This window comes from Rhodamnia argentea, chromosome 1 (assembly GCF_020921035.1).
Source record: "Rhodamnia argentea isolate NSW1041297 chromosome 1, ASM2092103v1, whole genome shotgun sequence".
Taxonomy (NCBI): Eukaryota; Viridiplantae; Streptophyta; class Magnoliopsida; order Myrtales; family Myrtaceae; genus Rhodamnia; species Rhodamnia argentea.
In genome coordinates this window covers 22587696-22605159 of record NC_063150.1, presented here as the reverse complement: position 1 = coordinate 22605159, position 17464 = coordinate 22587696, and the positions used below count along the sequence as shown (strand labels likewise).

Below are 17464 nucleotides of genomic sequence, written 5' to 3'. Positions count from 1 at the left end.
TCTCGGGAAACTCCCCGCTTCGAAGGTAAGTCTTGATATCGTGGTACCATGGCTTGCCGTCGGGTTCATCGGTCATAGCCATGCAATATGCTGGCTTCCTTAGTACCTCGATCTTCAACGGCTCAACCTCAAGTCCATTAGTGATTTGTAACATTGAGGACAAGGTTGCCAATGCATCGGCGAACCGATTGTGGGTTCCGGATAAATATTCAAATGAAATATCATCAAATTCCTCCACCAACTCATCCAGATACTCATGGTAGGGTAACAATTTGGCATCTCGTGTTTTCCATTTTCCAACAATCTGAAGGATAATCAAGGCGGAATCTCCGAATACCTTAAGCCGGGTTATACCCATTTCAATTGCTGCCTGCAAGCCGAGAATGCATGCTTCGTATTCTGCTATGTTATTTGTGCAAGGAAATATCAACTTTGCTGCCACAGGATAGTGCTGGCCACCGGGGGATATTAGAACCGCTCCAGTGCACGATCCGGACAAATTTACAGCTCCGTCAAAATACATGATCCAGATATAATCATCCACTGCCATGATTCGATCCTCGGGATGATAGGTGTCATTATCCTGCCCCGGACTTTCGGCTAGGACATCAGCTACGGCCCGTCCCTTGACTGATTTTTGAGACAAATACTGAACATCAAATTCAGAAATGAGGACCTGCCATTTGGCAAGTCTACCAATCAAGGCGGGTTGATTCAGCGGGTATTTGATAGGATCGCACTCTGTCACCAGAAGCACCTGGTAATTCAAGGTATATTGCCGAAGCCCGTGTAGTACCCAGACTAACGCCGCACATGTTTTCTCCGCTTCGGAGTACTTCATTTCTGAAGCTGTGAATTTCTTGCTCAGATAATAAATGGCTTGTTCTTTTCCATCCTCCCGCCTTTCTTGGGCTAACATAGCGCCCAAAGACTCACTATGGATTGTGAGGTAGAGGATTAAAGGTTGCCCCGGCGTTGGAGGAACAAGCACGGGTGGATTCATGAGATGCCGCTTGAGCTTCTCAAAAGCTTCCTCACATTCGCTATCCCATTCGACTAACGCATTCTTCTTTAATAGCTTGAGGAACGGCTTAGCGGTTTCTGATAACCGAGAGATGAATCGAGCAATATAGTTTAGCCTACCCATCAAACTTCGCACTTCTTTAACCGTCGTCGGCGGCTTAAGCTCACGAATAGCCTTGACTTTAGAAGGGTCAACTTCAATACCCTTGCTGCTTATCACGAATCCGAGCAGCTTGCCCGAGCTGGTCCCAAAGACACACTTGGCGGGGTTGAGGCGTAACTTGAACTTTCGGAGCTCGTTGAACAATTTCTTCAAGCATTTCGACGTGATCTTCTCCATGCCTTGTCTTCGCTATCATGTCATCGACGTAAACCTCAATCTCATTATGCATCATGTCGTGGAAAAGGGCAACCATGGCTCGTTGGTAAGTAGCTCCAGCGTTCCTAAGACCGAATGGCATCACCCGGTAATGGAACATTCCCCATGGCGTGGTGAAAGTGGTTTTCAACTTGTCATTGACATTCATCAAGATCCGATTGTACCCGGAGAAACCATCCATGAATGAAAACAATTCAAATCCTGCAAGATCGTCAACGAGTACGTCGATATGCGGGAGGGGAAAATCATCTTTAGGACTGGCCTTGTTCAAGTCTCGATAATCGACACAAACCCGAATGCGGCCGTCTTTCTTCATGACAGGGACTATGTTAGCGACCCAATCGGAATATTCTGTAGTCTCAATGAATCCTACGTCGAGAAGCTTCATGACCTCCTCTTTGATCTTCCGCACTAATTCTGGTCCGGCCCTCCTTGATTTTTGCACTACCGGCTTAGCCGAAGGATCGATCGGCAAACAATGTTCGACAATGGAACGGTCAAGACCGGGCATATCTGCATAGGACCATGCGAAAATGTCCTGGTAATCCTTCAAAAGCTTGATCAAGCGCTCAGACATTTCGGGGGAAAGGTTCGCCCCTATCTTAATCTCTTTAGGATTTTCCTCATCGCCTAAGTTGATTGATATAGTCTCATCGCTAGTTAGAGGTTTAAACGTCTCGTGTTGCTCGAAGTCTTGACGTATTTCCTCGTAGTCGGGAGTGAACTCGTCCAAGTCGTATACTCCCGAATCCACCGGGTCTCCCTCTTCCCATTTACCCCCGAAACAAAAAGTAGTAGAATCGGGAGGACAAACAACGTTTAAATATTCGATGCATTTCTTTGCAAATCGAGCACCTTTAGCCGTGTTTTCTTATTTTCGAAGACCTCGGGACGAGAACTCTTGACGGAGTCCAACCCTCGGTGCTTACCATAGATGACGGATTGTTCAATCGTTGGTTATCGTCATTGGGTTGGTTTGGGATACTCCGACAAGATTCCAAAGATCATAATAAAAATTGATTGTAATTTTATTGATATCAAATCAATGAATTACATCTTATTGAAAGGGAAGTACGACATTGAATCAAAATCCTACGAGAGTAATGTAACCTAAAGGAAAGCAGGAAATGTCCCACGCAGGGGAATATGAAAATAAATAAGCAAGTGTTACTCTGAAACCAATCCCTCCAGAGGATCGTCTAACGTGGCGTTGACGGATAGCCTCGGGAGTTCACGTGCTATATCGGGCTCCTCTTCAAATGTGTCATCAAACTCCGTGGTCTCTTCCAATACAGCAGCAATAGTCGGATTATCGAACCAATCGGCAAGGTCGAGGTCCTCATCCTCTTTGTTTAGCATGATCGGATCAGCATCTTGGCATTCCGGGAACACTATTCCCAGATCATCCTCAAACCGGCTCGGCTCATCGTAACCGCCGGTCACTTCAGCCAACCGGAAGGTAGTGTACAGAGGCGGTGGCAAAGGACTGCGCTCTTCCTTGCTCCGACCAGTTGTATATTGCTTGTCACGTTTAGGGCGGGTATACCCTCGATATCCCAAACCACCTGTGTGGGACTGCTCTTTAAGTTTGATCGGTGTGCGGATCCCTTGGCCGTGCCGACCTAAACCCATGCCAGGCTCGAAACCACAACCGACCATTACTTTTGCTACCATAAGAGATGCAGATGACACTTCCGGAATGGGTAAAGGGTTCTCCGGAGATGCATGGATGGTGTGTACTATCTCAAAAGCATGGTAAGAATCTTCTTCATCATGCGCCGGCTCGATGTAAGGGATAGCTGTTTCATTGAAAATCCGGTAATCTTCCTCTCCGTGGACAATCACCAACTTCCGCTCGACCACGAACTTAATTTTTTGATGAAGGCTTGACGGGACTGCCCCGGCGTTGTGAATCCAAGGACGGCCTAGGAGAAGGTTAAAGGCCGAAGGAATATCCAGTACCTGGAAGAGAACGTCGAACAAAGAAGGCCCGATCTGAATCTCCAAGTTGATTTGCCCCAGCACATCCTTCTTCACGCCATCGAACGACCGGACGGAAGTCTTGGCCGTCTGCAACTTAGCCAAGTCGATTCCAAGACGATTCAATGTGGCTAATGGGCAAATATTCAGTGCCGACCCGTTGTCAATAAGTACCCGAGCCACGTGAGTTTGCTTGTGTTTGACTGTTATGTGTAAAGCTTTGTTATGACCCCGCCCCTCGAGCGGAATCTCATCGTCGGCGAACGCGACTTGATCCTTTAGAAGGATCGTCCCTACAAAGTTCTCCGGTTTGTCCTGCTCAATATTCTCGGGTACGTGAATTTGACTGAGTACCTTCATTAAGGACTCCCGATGCTTCTCAGATGATTGCAGAAGTTCAAGTAGGGACACCTGAGCCGGTGACTTCCGCAATCGATCGACAATGCTATACTCACTCGCTTTGATCACGGCTAAGAATTCCTTAGCATCCTTCTCAGCAACTTGCTTAGTTGGCTGGTCGTCGTTATAAGCACGTCCCGATCTTGTTATCGGGGCAAGATCGTAGGACCAAGGAACCGCCTTGTCGCTAACATACGGAAAAGGTCGGGGCGAGGTAATGACGATTCCGAATTCATCATCCACCGCATCTTCCAAGGCGGGCATATCCGCCACCTCTGGGTCATTCTTGATTAAGTCGGTCACATCAGCATCTTCTACCCGAGACTCTCGAAAGGTCTCGGGTTGGGTCAAAGCTGCAAGCTCCCGATCCCGATCAATGACGATCCGGGATATGGTGGCCATTGTCCCGGCTTGACCTGTCCAAACTATGAATCCGTTCTTCATGAGACCGGAGACCTTTTCCTTCAACCGATCGAGTGATATCAACTCACCGACCTTATAATATCCTGCCCTGATTAGAGCGTCGAGGATATCGGCTACTTCAACCTTAACAAGACCAACCTGTGTGATTCCTAGCCCAAATACAGCATTAACTTTATTTGAATGATCCGGCAAAGGATTATCCTGGACGTTCGGCTGTTTGCTGCCCTGGAACGAGAATGCCTTGGAATCGAGTAGATCTTGAATTCGATGCTTCAAGACAAAACAGCCGTCGGTATCATGTCCAAGCTCCCCACAATGGTAATCACATTTCTTTGATGGATCGTATCTCGGCGAGCTCGTGTTCTTGGGTCGCAGAGGCTCGGAAGTCGATAAGCCTCTCTTACGTAGAACCGCGAGTACCTGCGACGGGGTTCCCGGTAGAGGGGTAAACCGCCGAGGGGACCTTAGATTCCCTCTTTGTCGTTGCGCGCTGAAATTAGCCTGCTGCTGATTAGGAATCAGTACGACCGGCGTTTGGGTCATGGGCTTTTGGCTGTAGGTCATGTTGACCTGTGGGGCCGGCTCCTTGTCTTTCTTTATCGTAAACCTTTTGGTTGTCGTGGCGGTATCACCGTACCAACCTTTCTTCATGCCACTCTCGACTTCTTCAGCCATTGCAATGAGATGGCTGAATGACGTGGCATCGGATCCCAAAACTCGAGTTCTCATAACTTGTGGCGGGGTGGAAACAAACAATTTCATGAGCTCTCTTTCGGGAGGGACCGGTTTTAGGCGAGATGCTACGTTCCTCCACCTGGTGGCATACTGCTTGATCGTTTCTCCTTTCTTCATCTCAAGCTGCTCAAGATCTTCTCTGGTGGTGAGCACGTCCAAGTTAAAGCTAAAATGTTTGACGAAAGCATTAGCTGCCTTCTCCCAATCATCCATCCGATAGATCTCATAGTCCGTGTACCATCTCATGGCAGCTTCCTTTAGACTAGCCTGGAAAGTCCGAACCATTAGGGGGCCGTTGGTTGCATGCTTATTCATTCTTGCTCGATACATCTGGACATGCTGGACCGGGTTGGAAGTCCCATCATACTTCTCGAAATCGGGCATCTTGAACTTCTCTCGCACCGTGACCTTTGAAAAGACAGACAAGTCAATCTGGGGTATGTTGTGCGTTCCTTCCATCTCGCGGATCCGCTGCTCCATTTGGGCCAATAACTTGGCCATTTCATTAGACGATCCCATAGCCACGGGGCTGGCTTGGGAGACGAGAGCTGGTGATGGGGCGCTTGAGCTAGCGCCAGCAATGACAACATCCTCTAGTGGCATGGTGAAACCAGGGACATGCTCGGAAGCCTTCTCGGGATTGCGTGCGGGAGGGGTCGGAGAGACGTCGTTCTGAGATGTTGGAGCGGTCGGGTGTTTAGCAGAAGCAACAGTAACAGCCATCATACGTTCCATCATTTGGCTCATCATACCCTCAAACCTCTGGTTCATAGCTTCGAATTGCTCCCGCAGAGCTTCCCGGACCGCATTGTTGATTTCAGCTTTGTCCGCCATTTTCTTAGCCACCGATCGGGTAATGTGCGGAGGATCCGTGATAAATTACTGTTCAAAAGTAACAAGCGAAGATAAGTATAATGAGCAAGAATAGCGAGTCGGTCCATGACGTCCCTCTAGACTCAATGAATGAAATAGGTATGGACAAAAAACTGAATCAGGCAGTTTTCAATTTCGTCAGCTTTTACGAAGAAATTCATCTTAATTCACACTTTCACCAGGATGATGCAAAACTTTACGAGCTGATAGATGAGATAACGATGAACAACTTTCGTGTTTGGCGCTAAGGTGGGTTTCGCATGGATCAATGCAGTTTAATACTTCTTCGAGAAATTTCAGCCTAGAAAGCTGCTTCGTCGGATCCCCATAAAAAGAACGAAAGACTACTTAAAAATGTGATCCAAGGTCTGAAATTTTGCAGGATGCTAGTTAAAAGACCACTCTACAACTTTCATTTTTCGTGATTTAGCAAAGGAACTCATCCAGTGGTGGTAATTAGCGAAACAAGATTTGTGCCAGTAAAGCTGTCAAAATTCCTGCGACATTGTCCTCAATGGAAAAATCACTATTAAATGGAAAATGCATTGGATCATTCTCAAAATTTTACACGTGATAGCTCAAGACGTTCTGAGCACTTTCCATTCAAATGTCCGAATTAAAAAATGACCAGAAGAAGCTCGAAAAAATAAGACCATGCAGAGAGGTCACCTAGAAACAGTAACATCCAGAATACATCCTAACAGAAACAATGACCATAACTTGTAAATAAAGACTCTAGCTAGCTCGAGCTATAGACTTTTGGGGGATAAGGCGAGCCTTGAGCTTCTTGTACTTTTCCTCGCTCTTCTCGGCTTCTTCCTTTGCTTTAGCAAGCTTACGCTTGAGACGATTGATCTCGAACTGCTTCGTGTCTTGTAGGGCCGCTCGAGGTATAACCGGAAGCCACTCCTTTGGGATAACATGCCCTTGAATGTAGCTCACCGAGGCATGATATGTCTTGACCTCCCCAATAAGAATTCCCTTGGGGAACACTAGCTTGGTTGACCGGCACCGCTCCCACATAGCATGAGCAAGAGCGACATGCTCCTCAAATCTTCGACTCTTCAGGTCGAAGTCAATGCGAACCTTCACGCTTTTCAGGTTCGGAGGAATCAACTGTATCACACCATACTGTCGGACTACCCTCATCGGGTAGTACTCCGTAATGCCAGAAACTCCCAAAAGAGGGACTGGTGCTCCATCTCTACCTGTAAGCCTAGCCTCCTCCACTCTGAACCAAGGAGCATTCCATAGGAAAGTCACGGGACTCGGGCTTCCTAATAAGACTAGCCATTGGGAGTAATGATATTCGGGAACGCGGTCTTGCTCATTTTTAAACATCAAAAGAGGGTGCTCAAATTCAGAGATTTTCAAAATTTCAAGAAGGCTCCCAAATTTGGAAAAGTGGGAAAGGAACCAAACTTGAAGAAGCTCGGGTGAAGCGCGAAATGCTCTATCTTGGCTTGTTTTGAACTTTGTAAGGGAGATGAAGGTTTCCGCCAAAATGGCATTGACAAAATTTTTTCCATTATTTACTTGTCGGGCAAAAAACGCAATCATGGGGTCAATTGCATTTTGTTTATGCGGAAAAATGATTGAGCCGAAGAATAGTAGTATGAAAATCTTAGCTTTATCATATTCGAAGGGAGCTTTTGCAAAACATGAGTCCAAAAATGACATGGAGCAACTTCCTCGGTTTGCTTTCAAAACGTTAGCTACTTCATCTCGATTAACATTCAGATATTCCGATAGAACCAAGACCGGATCCTCCCCAATTGACGGAGTAATCAACCCAGAGTCAAGTGACTTTCCAACGAGAATGCCATACTCTTCTAAAGTTGGAGTTAGCTCATGCTTACCGAATATGAAAGTAGCGGGCTTCGGGCTCCAGAAATGCGCCGGTGCATGGATGAGACCAAATCGAAGTCGAATATGAATCAAGGGGAGCATTCGGCCAATGCGAAATCTAACGGTCTCTTGGCCACCCTCGGGCAATTCGCACCACCATCGCTTCGATTGATCTTTCGCCGGAGTTATGACTCGTACTTCCCCCATGATGTATAGCTCGAGACTATGACTCTCCTAAAGAATTGTCATGGACCGACCCAAAAATATAAGTAAGTAGGAGAAAAGGGTTCGAGAGAATACCGCCTTTGAATGCCCAAAATAAACAAGCACATAGACATACGCATGAAAATGCTCGTGAGGTTCGATTTCTATCTAACATGGCTTGGCAAAGGTGGAGCCCCAGGGATATCCAGACTAAATCACCTTAGCTTGTGATTGAACCAAGATCCCCCGCAGACATCCGGCTCAGCCAAGTAACGACCCACATCACACGGCGAATGATGGAGGTGTTAACTCTTGGCACCGATTTGAAAAGGTTCGGGACTCGAGAAGAGCGACTCGGGCCGGACGGCGATGGCCGAAGTATCCCTAATCAAGTACCATCCTAAGCCTAGCCATTCGGGTCCAATGGCGGGTTGTGTGTGCTAAGTGTGATGCGAAAACAATAAGGACATGCACAACAGTTTAAGCACTCAACACTCCAATATAAATCCTATACAATCTCCTTCAATCTGCACAAAAAGGTTAGCAAACACCCTCCCCTTATCACTCCGATCTGCAAGAACATTTAACACCTTCGGATGTGAGTTCCAATCAAGATCGCCAAAAGCAAGACATCCATGGAATTTTGTAGGCCTAAATCCACTAAAATTTTAATTTTCCAAAAGATTCAAGTGAACCGGTTAAGTCTTGAATTTTTTTGAAAAATTAAATTCAGTCCCCAATGGAGTCGCCAAGTTGTCGCGACCTAAAAAATAAATTTTTAGGCAAATGGATTATCAGGTTAATTATTTAACTAACCTAATACGGACTCTCCCAAGCCCTACCAAATCGCAACATTAGTTAACTCAAATGATTTCAAATTCGGAGTCGCCACTAACCATTTACGGAAGGTTGATTAGAAACCTTAATAAAATAGAGGGAGAACTATTTTATTTCTGCGCACCCGAGAAAAATGGGTTCGGGGATTTGGTTACATTAACTAATTAAAGCTAATGCCCTTTCGGTACCTTAATTCCATGAGATGTCCTAAATCGACGACTCAAGCTTGATTGAATTTAGGCTCGAACGAGGTGTTTTTATGTTTTCATTTATTTAGAATGGATGCAATGCATGACATGCAAGACTAACCTATATACAAAAATTAACTAATCAATTAAAGCATGCAAGATGACATGGCATTAATCCGTATATGTCGTAAAACGCAAGGCAATCTACTCTAACTATGCATGACATGGATAACGTGGGTGGCATAAGAACGAATATGCAATCAATTAGATTCAACATGCAAGAACCATATGCGAAAGTTCATGCTTAATTTAAAAGACATGCAATTTAAATTAAATGACCCATGCAATAAAATTAATTAGCCTAAGATGAACGAATCCAAACATGTTTTCTATATGACGTGCGAATGACTATGGCATATTAAAAAAAATGATATAAAAATGTACGGCAAGCAAATATGACATAGAAAGTGAACATGCGACATGCGAATAGATATGATATGTAGATGTGCAAAATGTTATTTTTAGAACATGGAAGACAACCAATGGGATATACAAAAGTATGAATGCATGGATGATATATGCTAATTTCCAAAAATATGGATGAAGGACTAAATGGTATACGAAAATATGATGCGATCAAAAGATAAAGCAATATCTCAAACGAGCAGATTTTTATTTTTTTGGAAACACAACTTAAAGATATGCAAGTGATATTTCAAAAATATGGAATGCAATATATGATACTCGAAAATATATGAAGTGAATTTGGCTAGATAAATGAAATAATGCAGAATAGATATGCATGGAACGTGAGATATGTGAAAAAAACATGTAGATATGCAATGAGAGATTTGAACCAGATTAAGAATATTCTGATTTGATTCTCTTGATTTGAATTTTCAAAATAAACTTAATGAGATAAAGTTTTTAAGAAACTTTATCTTCCTAAAGATTTAATCAGACATGGTTTATAAGAAACCATATCTCACTAATTTTTTAGGATTTTTTTTAAAGTTTATTAGGAAATTTAAATCAGACAAGATCTCAATCAATTGCAGAATATCAATCCAATCGATAATTCAAGATAGCAATCCAGGATAAGTCGAAACGAATCAAACCCCATCCTCTTGCATTTTTTTTCCAAAAAAAGATATTCCTAAATCTAAATTCAGCTTTTTGAAGATAGCAAATCGGATCTAAACGGTGATAGATCGGATTAACTAAATTCCCATCTTTACTAAGTTGGAGGGTCGTATCCGAACGGCGACGGACAAGTTTATCCAACTTAACATAGATGTTACCTATTAGGGAATAAAATTCCCTAATTTAGATTTAGGATTTTTTATTCTGAAAACATGTCCAATGAGTCCAATTAAAATCCAATTTTCAAAATTTGTGATAAAAATTAGGGTTTTGATATGCGAAAATTGTTCTTTGAGTTTCTTCAAAACGATTCGATTTCTTAGTCAAAGAAACCAGCAAACAAGCAGCAATTAATTCATGCCAAATCAGTAATAAAATAGTCAAAAGACTTACCTTTAAGCTTGGTGAGATTCTGCATGATTAGGGACACGTATGATGCAAAACAAAGGACAATTCCAAAAAAAACAGCACTTTCACAGCACTTATACAGCATCTAAGGCATGTCAAACAGCGTGTTTTCTATCCCAAATCCGCAGCAAATCAACGTTGATAAATGTGAGAGAGTTACCTTGATATGTTGCGCTAAAATTCTGCACACCGTGGGCTCGTATTGCCAATTCAAACTCGACGCCACCAGTCCGCGGATGGGAGTTCGCGGGATCGACGCACGTACAACTTGGAGGTTCACACTTGTGTGAGACTTCGGACTATGAAACGCCTCGTCGCGGCCGGCTTAGGATGCTCACGAACAACGAGGGAGTTGCTCGCAAACAATGCTAGATCAGCCCTAATATCGCAACACTATCTTTTCCGAATTTGGATCTGCCGATCTTGGGACTGAAACTAATTTTTTGGACCGAACGTCTTCTCGCTTTCGGCCACCGAACAAGAGAAGGATAATTGCAATCCACTGCAAAAGAACCTCTTGAAGATAGAAAGACGTCAGCCTCTTTCTACTGGGCACCAATGGGTTGTTCAAGAAAGCTTTTTGGCCAAAGCTTTTGCTCTATCTCCTCTCACGTGTAATCTGATTTTTCTGAATGAATTCTGGATGCCTCCTCCTGTTCACCTAGGTTTAGGGTTCTATTTATAGAGAGCTTAAGTATTCTAAACCTAGTGGAGATAGGATTGAATGTTGACCATTAGATTGGGAGTCCTAGTTAGACTTTGACTAGTTTTTAAACCCTTGGATTAAAAAAAATCTGCACTTTGAGGAGTCTCACTTGGTTTGCATTCCTTTGCTTTTGGCGCAAGTTGTGGACAGCTGCAAATTTTTATGATATGGGCTCAATGGATGGATTAATGACTAGTCCATGTTTTTCCCCCAATTTAAACGTGAGTGGGTTAAATTTGAAGCCCAAGGGCAGCTCCCTTCACCTAATTAATTTTTTTTAGCACGCCTTTTATGTGGATTGAACTGGCCGAACACTGCATCCAACCATGGACTCATCCACAACTTTTGTGCTTATGAATTTTGGCACATATATCCTTGAATTGCCAACAAGTTTCTTGTCCCTTTGAATTCAAACCACCTAAGCTCAGTCTTGCACTAATAAATGCTAATCCAATGCACAAAAATATAACATGTCACGCATCAAAATTATTTTTGGCGAGAACTAACGTTAATTCTCAATTTTATGAAATATGACTGATTTAAAGAAAATTAAAATTTAGGTGTCAACAAGTAAAAAACCCTTTTGTTTTTATTTTATTTTCTTTCCTCCAATAGGGATAAATACAACATAAGTGCCATAACTTTCGTATGGTGCTCATTTATACGCCGTAACTTTTTTTTTTTGTTTCGATCACTTGAGTGTCATAACTTCTGAAAAAAACGTTCATTTGAATACTATAACTTTCAATCGATCACTTAAGTGCCAATTTTTGTTTTAAAATGTTCACCCAAATGCCGTAAATCTGACGTGGCATAACACTTATGGTGAACGTTTTTAAAAAAGTTATGACACTCAAGTGACCGATTGAAAAGTTACATGACACTCAAGTTATTGAAAAAAATAAATTATGGCACTCAAGTAAGCGCGTTATATAATTTATGACACTCAAGTGATATGGAAAAAAAAAAAAATTATGATACTCAAGTAAGCGTCGTATGAAAATTATGTCAATTGTGGTGTTCTTCTTTCCCTCTTATGTCTAGATCCTCCTGCTATTTAGGAGCACATCCATAGCACCCTCTCTTTCCATCCGAAAGACCTGAGAAGAAATTCTGCTGCTGTTGCTGCCATTATCCCCGGAAGGCAGCAGAATCAGAAATGAGGTTAGGGACCAGGAAGAATTCCAGAGCATTGATGAGTGTGAAGGATGACCCTGGAGGACTAAAGTAGAGCACAAACTTGGTGCTACTTATCTCAAGGAAGAAGAACTCCTTCACCATAAGAGAGCTTCAACTATCGGGTGCTTGGAAATCACTCTGGAGCGCGAGTCCCGGGACAGAGAAGTTGGAAACAACGGTGGAGAGATTGGTTGCAGAGGCAAGAGAGGGGAAGCGGAGGCATGGGACGTAAATACTTTCATCAATTGGCTGTGGAGGTGAGAGAGATGAACTGGAGAGATGCAAGATGTTTGCAATTACCGGTATCAGTCAAGTTGAACGAGTAAGTGCGACCACAGACTTCGAGAAACTCTCGCTGTATTGTAAAGACGCAGAACGGAAAACCATCGGCTGCCGGATTCTGCAGAGCTGTTCTGTTTCATGAACTAGACAGAATCAGAGTAAATGCCGCCGAGGAAGTTCCTGCTGGTGGAGCTTACGCTGTCACCTGAACTGCAATTTTGATGAAGCCACTGGTTTTGGATTGTGTAAGCTGTAAGGAAAAGAGGGAAACAGAAGTGGATGCTGAAGGAATATGAGGATAAAAGCAAAGTCAAGGGCTAGCACACCATGGATGGGAAGCTTTGCCAGGGGAACCAGGAGATGGAACTGAAGTTTTTGCCCAAAGGATTGCTCCTTTCTTTTGTTTTTTCTGCTGATGATTCGTAGATATAAACAGAGTGAGAGGCGAGTCTTATTTTCAGATGTTGACTGAATGACTGACATTAGAATTTCATTTGGAGAAGTTTCTTAGCAGAAGATGCGGAATCAAGGAGGCGAAATAGGCTTTTCCCCTCAAGAAAAATCAAATGCCCCTGTTAAATGGAGCAGAGGAGCAAGAAAAGCCCAGTAACACATCTATTTACTGCTCCTTTCTTCCTTAAACCAGAAGATAACTGCCGATACCTACAGAAATCACCAAGTCAGCGAAACATCTCGGGGCATACCGATCATCCTTTGTCCCTGCACATCACTTGAGTTTGAGGCACGTGTGAAGGGCCGAAGGACCCTAGGCCTCTTGAGGATCAATCTCTCGCCAGATGACGCAGCTATGATTCACTCACTGCTCTTTGAATAGCAGTTTATTCGATTGTAAAGGAAGGAGAGAATCCATCTAATGGAGCAACTACCAAGAACGTGAGGCACATAAGTGTGAGCATGCAACTATGCAAGTACACTCTTTTTGACTTGAGTGTCGGAGGGTCCTCTGTCGAGAACTGGGGTACTTGTTCTCCCTGTGGTGCTCAGATTTTATGCCAAGGAGCTAGCAATATCTGGTAAGCCAAATTTGTGCGTCGGGACTCAACAGATTCCTTGCGAATCATTTCATCGTGATCACAGCAGATATGATTATAAATATTCAAGCACCATTTTGGAGGCAAGACAAGCAAGTACTGTCTTGACAAAGGTGCTCGGTACTATGGCATAATTTCACATCCTGAAAGATGCCAAGCAGGATCACCTTGTCCTGATAATTAAAAGCACCTACTCCTGAAGAGATCATTCAACAAGGAATTGGAAGGCGGAGAAATTTGGCGAAGAAAACAGATGAGATGCGAAATTTGTTCTTATCAGGAAACAGGAACTCCCCTTTTTAAGAACATAACACAGATACATTTCATAAGTTACACAGGCCAATGCAAGAAATCCTTAAAGCCCAGCGATTTGAAGATGAGACACTCGGTGAAACGAAGGAAAAATGAAGACCCTTTCCTTCTTATAACTTAGATAACTTATCCACGGCTCAATCAACTCTCCTAAATTCCTCATTTATCAGAGTTCACACTGAAATTTATTCACACAAGGACCGTCACCAGCATCAGTTTGCCTTACTCTCATCCTTCTGGGAAAAATTTCACATTGCCGCAACTCTTCCTGCGTCCGAGTCTTGGAGATTTTGCGCGAGTTGTCGGTATCTGCGATCATGAAGGTTCAAAAGATAGCATTTGAGCTTGTTATGAACATTTGCAAAGATCACCATGCGAAGGAAAAAATCAAACTTCATTTGTGGCAAGATCTCTTAGCCAATGATCTATGATAAGCTCTGATTTCTACGGTATATTACCTTTTTCAGTTCAACCGTAGGCGGAGGACCCTCGTAATAGAAGCTCGGCATTGGGTTAGCCTTGAACGTCAAGTTCTTTCTGAGTTGCTTGATAGTCGCCTCTCTCTCCTCCTTCAAAGTTTCAAGAGCGGCAAAGAGACAGCAGCAATTGCATTCATTACATATTGCCTTAGTTAATCACTACATATGTGCAGATTTAAGGTGCACAGGAACAAAGCTGGAAAAAAAAAAAGGAGGTTGCACATGTCATCCTCGAATGCAACTTACTGTGTTCCTCGCATCAGCCTGGACCTTTTGTGCCTCCAGCGCTCGGTGTTTCTCCTCCAACTTCGAAATAAACTAAGAAAAATGGAGTGAATCACCCAGATGTATCGGTTCAAACAGTGGAAGCTGTATAAAAAGTGATCTGAAAGCTATACCTCTTGCCTTTTCTCCGCACGTTCGGTGCTTCTAAATACTGGAGCAGATGCAGGAGTTGTTCGCGATTTTACGCCTCGTTTGGATGCGATAGTGCTTCACACAATGGAAAAAACACAGTATACGGTTGGAGGGGAAAGAATAAGAAGGCGGCTTGAAAAAGGAGTAGAAACCTGGCTGTGGCGATAAGAGCGTACCATGAAGAGACAGATAAAGAGTCTTCCTCATCCGGACTCTTCTTGTTATATGGGAACAAGCACTTTCTTGACACCAAATCCATTACCTGCTGCAGCCAAAAAGAGTTAACTTGGACATCATCCTAGAACATATAGTGTATGTTTGACAGGGTTCAAAAGTTAATTGCCTGATAGATTTCACTAAAATTGTTCCAACACTCAATACGATTCCTAAATCAGCAGTGATATATGCAGAGCAACGGGGCAGTTCTCTGGAATTACTCTTTAACATAAGGGTGCAGAACCAAAATCTTAAGTCCAGATCTCATGACTCTGTACTCAAATCTTTTTGTTACATTTCTGTGTGCAACTTACTGTGAACATTACGTATATAATCTAAGTGTTACAGTGAATGTATATGATATTGCTCGATGTTACAAGTTGGAACTCAGACTCACTTGTCTTGGGGTCACCTGATTTGGCTGCATGGCATGAGAACGCGGCCCTGGTTTACCATTGGATACCTTCATAGTATCATCAGCAGGACGAGCTCCAAATGAAGCGCGCTTTTCGGTTGCGAGGGAAAAAGGGTGTGGAACGGTGTAGTTAATTCGGTTGTTATGCTGCGCTGTCCTCTTTGATGAATCCTTAGCGGATGATTTCGACTTTTTACCCTCCTTTGCTCTCTCAGCATCTGATCTGGATTCATTTTTTGAGCTCAACGCTGTTTCATCCTTCTCAAATTTTCCAGCGCCTTTTCCCTTGGAGGACGTCACGACCGAGCTTTCATTCATACATTCCTTCACTTCGTATTCCCTTGTTTCTGAGCTCTCTTCTGAACTTTGAAGTTCAGGATCTCCGGCAACATTGTCGTTTGAGTCTGCAAGATCGCACTGATTGGAAAGAGATTCAGGACCAGGATCATGGCAGTCGCCGTTTGAATATGCTACGACGCAATCTGGCTCCTTATCCGTGCATATCTCCGTGATCACCACCACCATTTCACTGAATCATTTATCTGCACTCATTTATACTAGAAAAACATGTTATTGAAGTCCGATCAACCCCAAGAATTCAATGCAAGACCGAAGCAAATGAAGGAGGCCACACACAGAAGAAGCACCAAGAATGGTCACCTACTAGCATACGAAATGTGATTCAACCCTCATTTATTGCATAAAAGTAAAAAGGTGTGACGACCAAATTCAGGAAATGAAGCTTAGAACAACAACAAGAACACCAGCAACAGTAACATGGCGGAATGTTGTAAGGAAACTCACAGCTTAACTCTTGCTTTCTAAGACTGAAGGACTTGTCTAGCTGAGTGCCTCTGCGTTGTGAAACTTGAGTGATCTGTGTTTACTTCTTTAAATCCTGCAGTTTCTTGGTTAACGGCGTTAGTTATAAATTTGACCATTTATATGCCATTCATTTCTTTGAATATTCGTTAATTTCTTTGCCCTTATACGATTCTAGTATTGGTTGTAAATTTGCAGGAGAATTACCAAAAAAGTCATAAACTTATTGTAATTGTACTAATTCAATCCTTAAACCCTTTTTTTTTTGTTAATTGAGTCCTCAACTTTTTGCAATCGTATCAATTCAGCCTATTTGGCCGGCCGATACTAACGTGGAAAATTTTTAATAATATTTTAATACTTTTCAAATTTTTTAATTATTTTTTAATACTTTTTTTCTGTCTTTTTTTTTTTTTATAAATATTATCGCTTTTTGATTGCTTATATTTTACCAACGGTTTCAATAGATTGTCAACTTCTATTTGTGTAGCTTACCATCCTATTAAAGTTACAAATTCGTACATGAGTTGCAGACCTTAATCTGAGCGTGTTATAAAGTGTTCTCGGCTATTGAGTTAACAGCAAGTTTTAGGTTGCTAATCAATTCTTGTTTGAGCCACCAATCAACTTTTATTTTTCTAAATTCCGAATCACCAACTTTTAGTGAAAATACTTAACAACTCGTATATTAAATTAGTACGTATATTTGAGTTATTTACCAACTTTTATTCAAGTTAGTTAGCAACTTTATCAATTTAATTGATTCCGAAAATACTCACTTTTCTGATCACAAACTGACTTTACTTGAGTTATTTACCAACTCTTACGTCAAAGGCGAAACTTTTTTACAAATGGAATTGCCGATTCGTTTTGAATTACCAACTTTTATCCGATTGTATTGGAGTTACTAACTGTTAAACGAAATTACCAACTTTATTTTAAATAACTTTTTACCGACGAAATTCGGATTACTAACGTTTATCCGAGAGACTTACCAATATGGATTTGATTGCTACAGAAATAACCGACTTTTCCAATAATAGATATTCCTAGAGCTGTGTGCTCTTGCACTTGCGAGAGAGAAATTAACCCTAAATATCAGATTCTAGACATGACGGAGTCAAGGGCACTGAGCTTAAGCTTC

General features: G+C 42.6%; 1 protein-coding gene across 6 annotated transcripts; it reads right to left on the bottom strand.

Annotated features, from left to right (window-relative positions):
• Positions 1 to 13913: 13913 nt before the first annotated feature.
• Positions 13914 to 16423, bottom strand: LOC115726652 (protein WVD2-like 3). 6 transcript variants are annotated; one of them, XM_030656617.2, is made up of 7 exons: positions 16303 to 16423; positions 15481 to 16055; positions 15044 to 15132; positions 14849 to 14942; positions 14697 to 14768; positions 14430 to 14540; positions 13914 to 14280 (listed from the first exon to the last, which is right to left on the bottom strand). In XM_030656617.2, exons 2-7 carry the CDS (start codon positions 16021 to 16023, stop codon positions 14200 to 14202), a joined length of 990 nt encoding a protein of 329 aa, XP_030512477.1. In that variant the 5' UTR covers positions 16024 to 16055; positions 16303 to 16423; the 3' UTR covers positions 13914 to 14199. The 6 variants fall into 6 exon arrangements, with proteins under 6 accessions (XP_030512477.1, XP_030512478.1, XP_048128521.1 ...); XM_030656618.2 differs by having other exon boundaries at positions 15044 to 15129; XM_048272564.1 differs by having other exon boundaries at positions 15496 to 16055.
• Positions 16424 to 17464: the final 1041 nt, after the last annotated feature.

Excerpts from the sequence above, each read along its gene's own strand:
- LOC115726652 (XM_030656617.2), bottom strand. The coding sequence starts at position 16,023 with ATGGTGGTGGTGATCACGGAGATATGCACGGATAAGGAGCCAGATTGC. Across the intron at positions 14,769-14,848 it reads GTGCGGAGAAAAGGCAAGAG|TTTATTTCGAAGTTGGAGGA; the intron begins GTATAGCTTTCA and ends CATTTTTCTTAG. Across the intron at positions 14,541-14,696 it reads AGGCTGATGCGAGGAACACA|GAGGAGAGAGAGGCGACTAT; the intron begins GTAAGTTGCATT and ends GAAACTTTGAAG.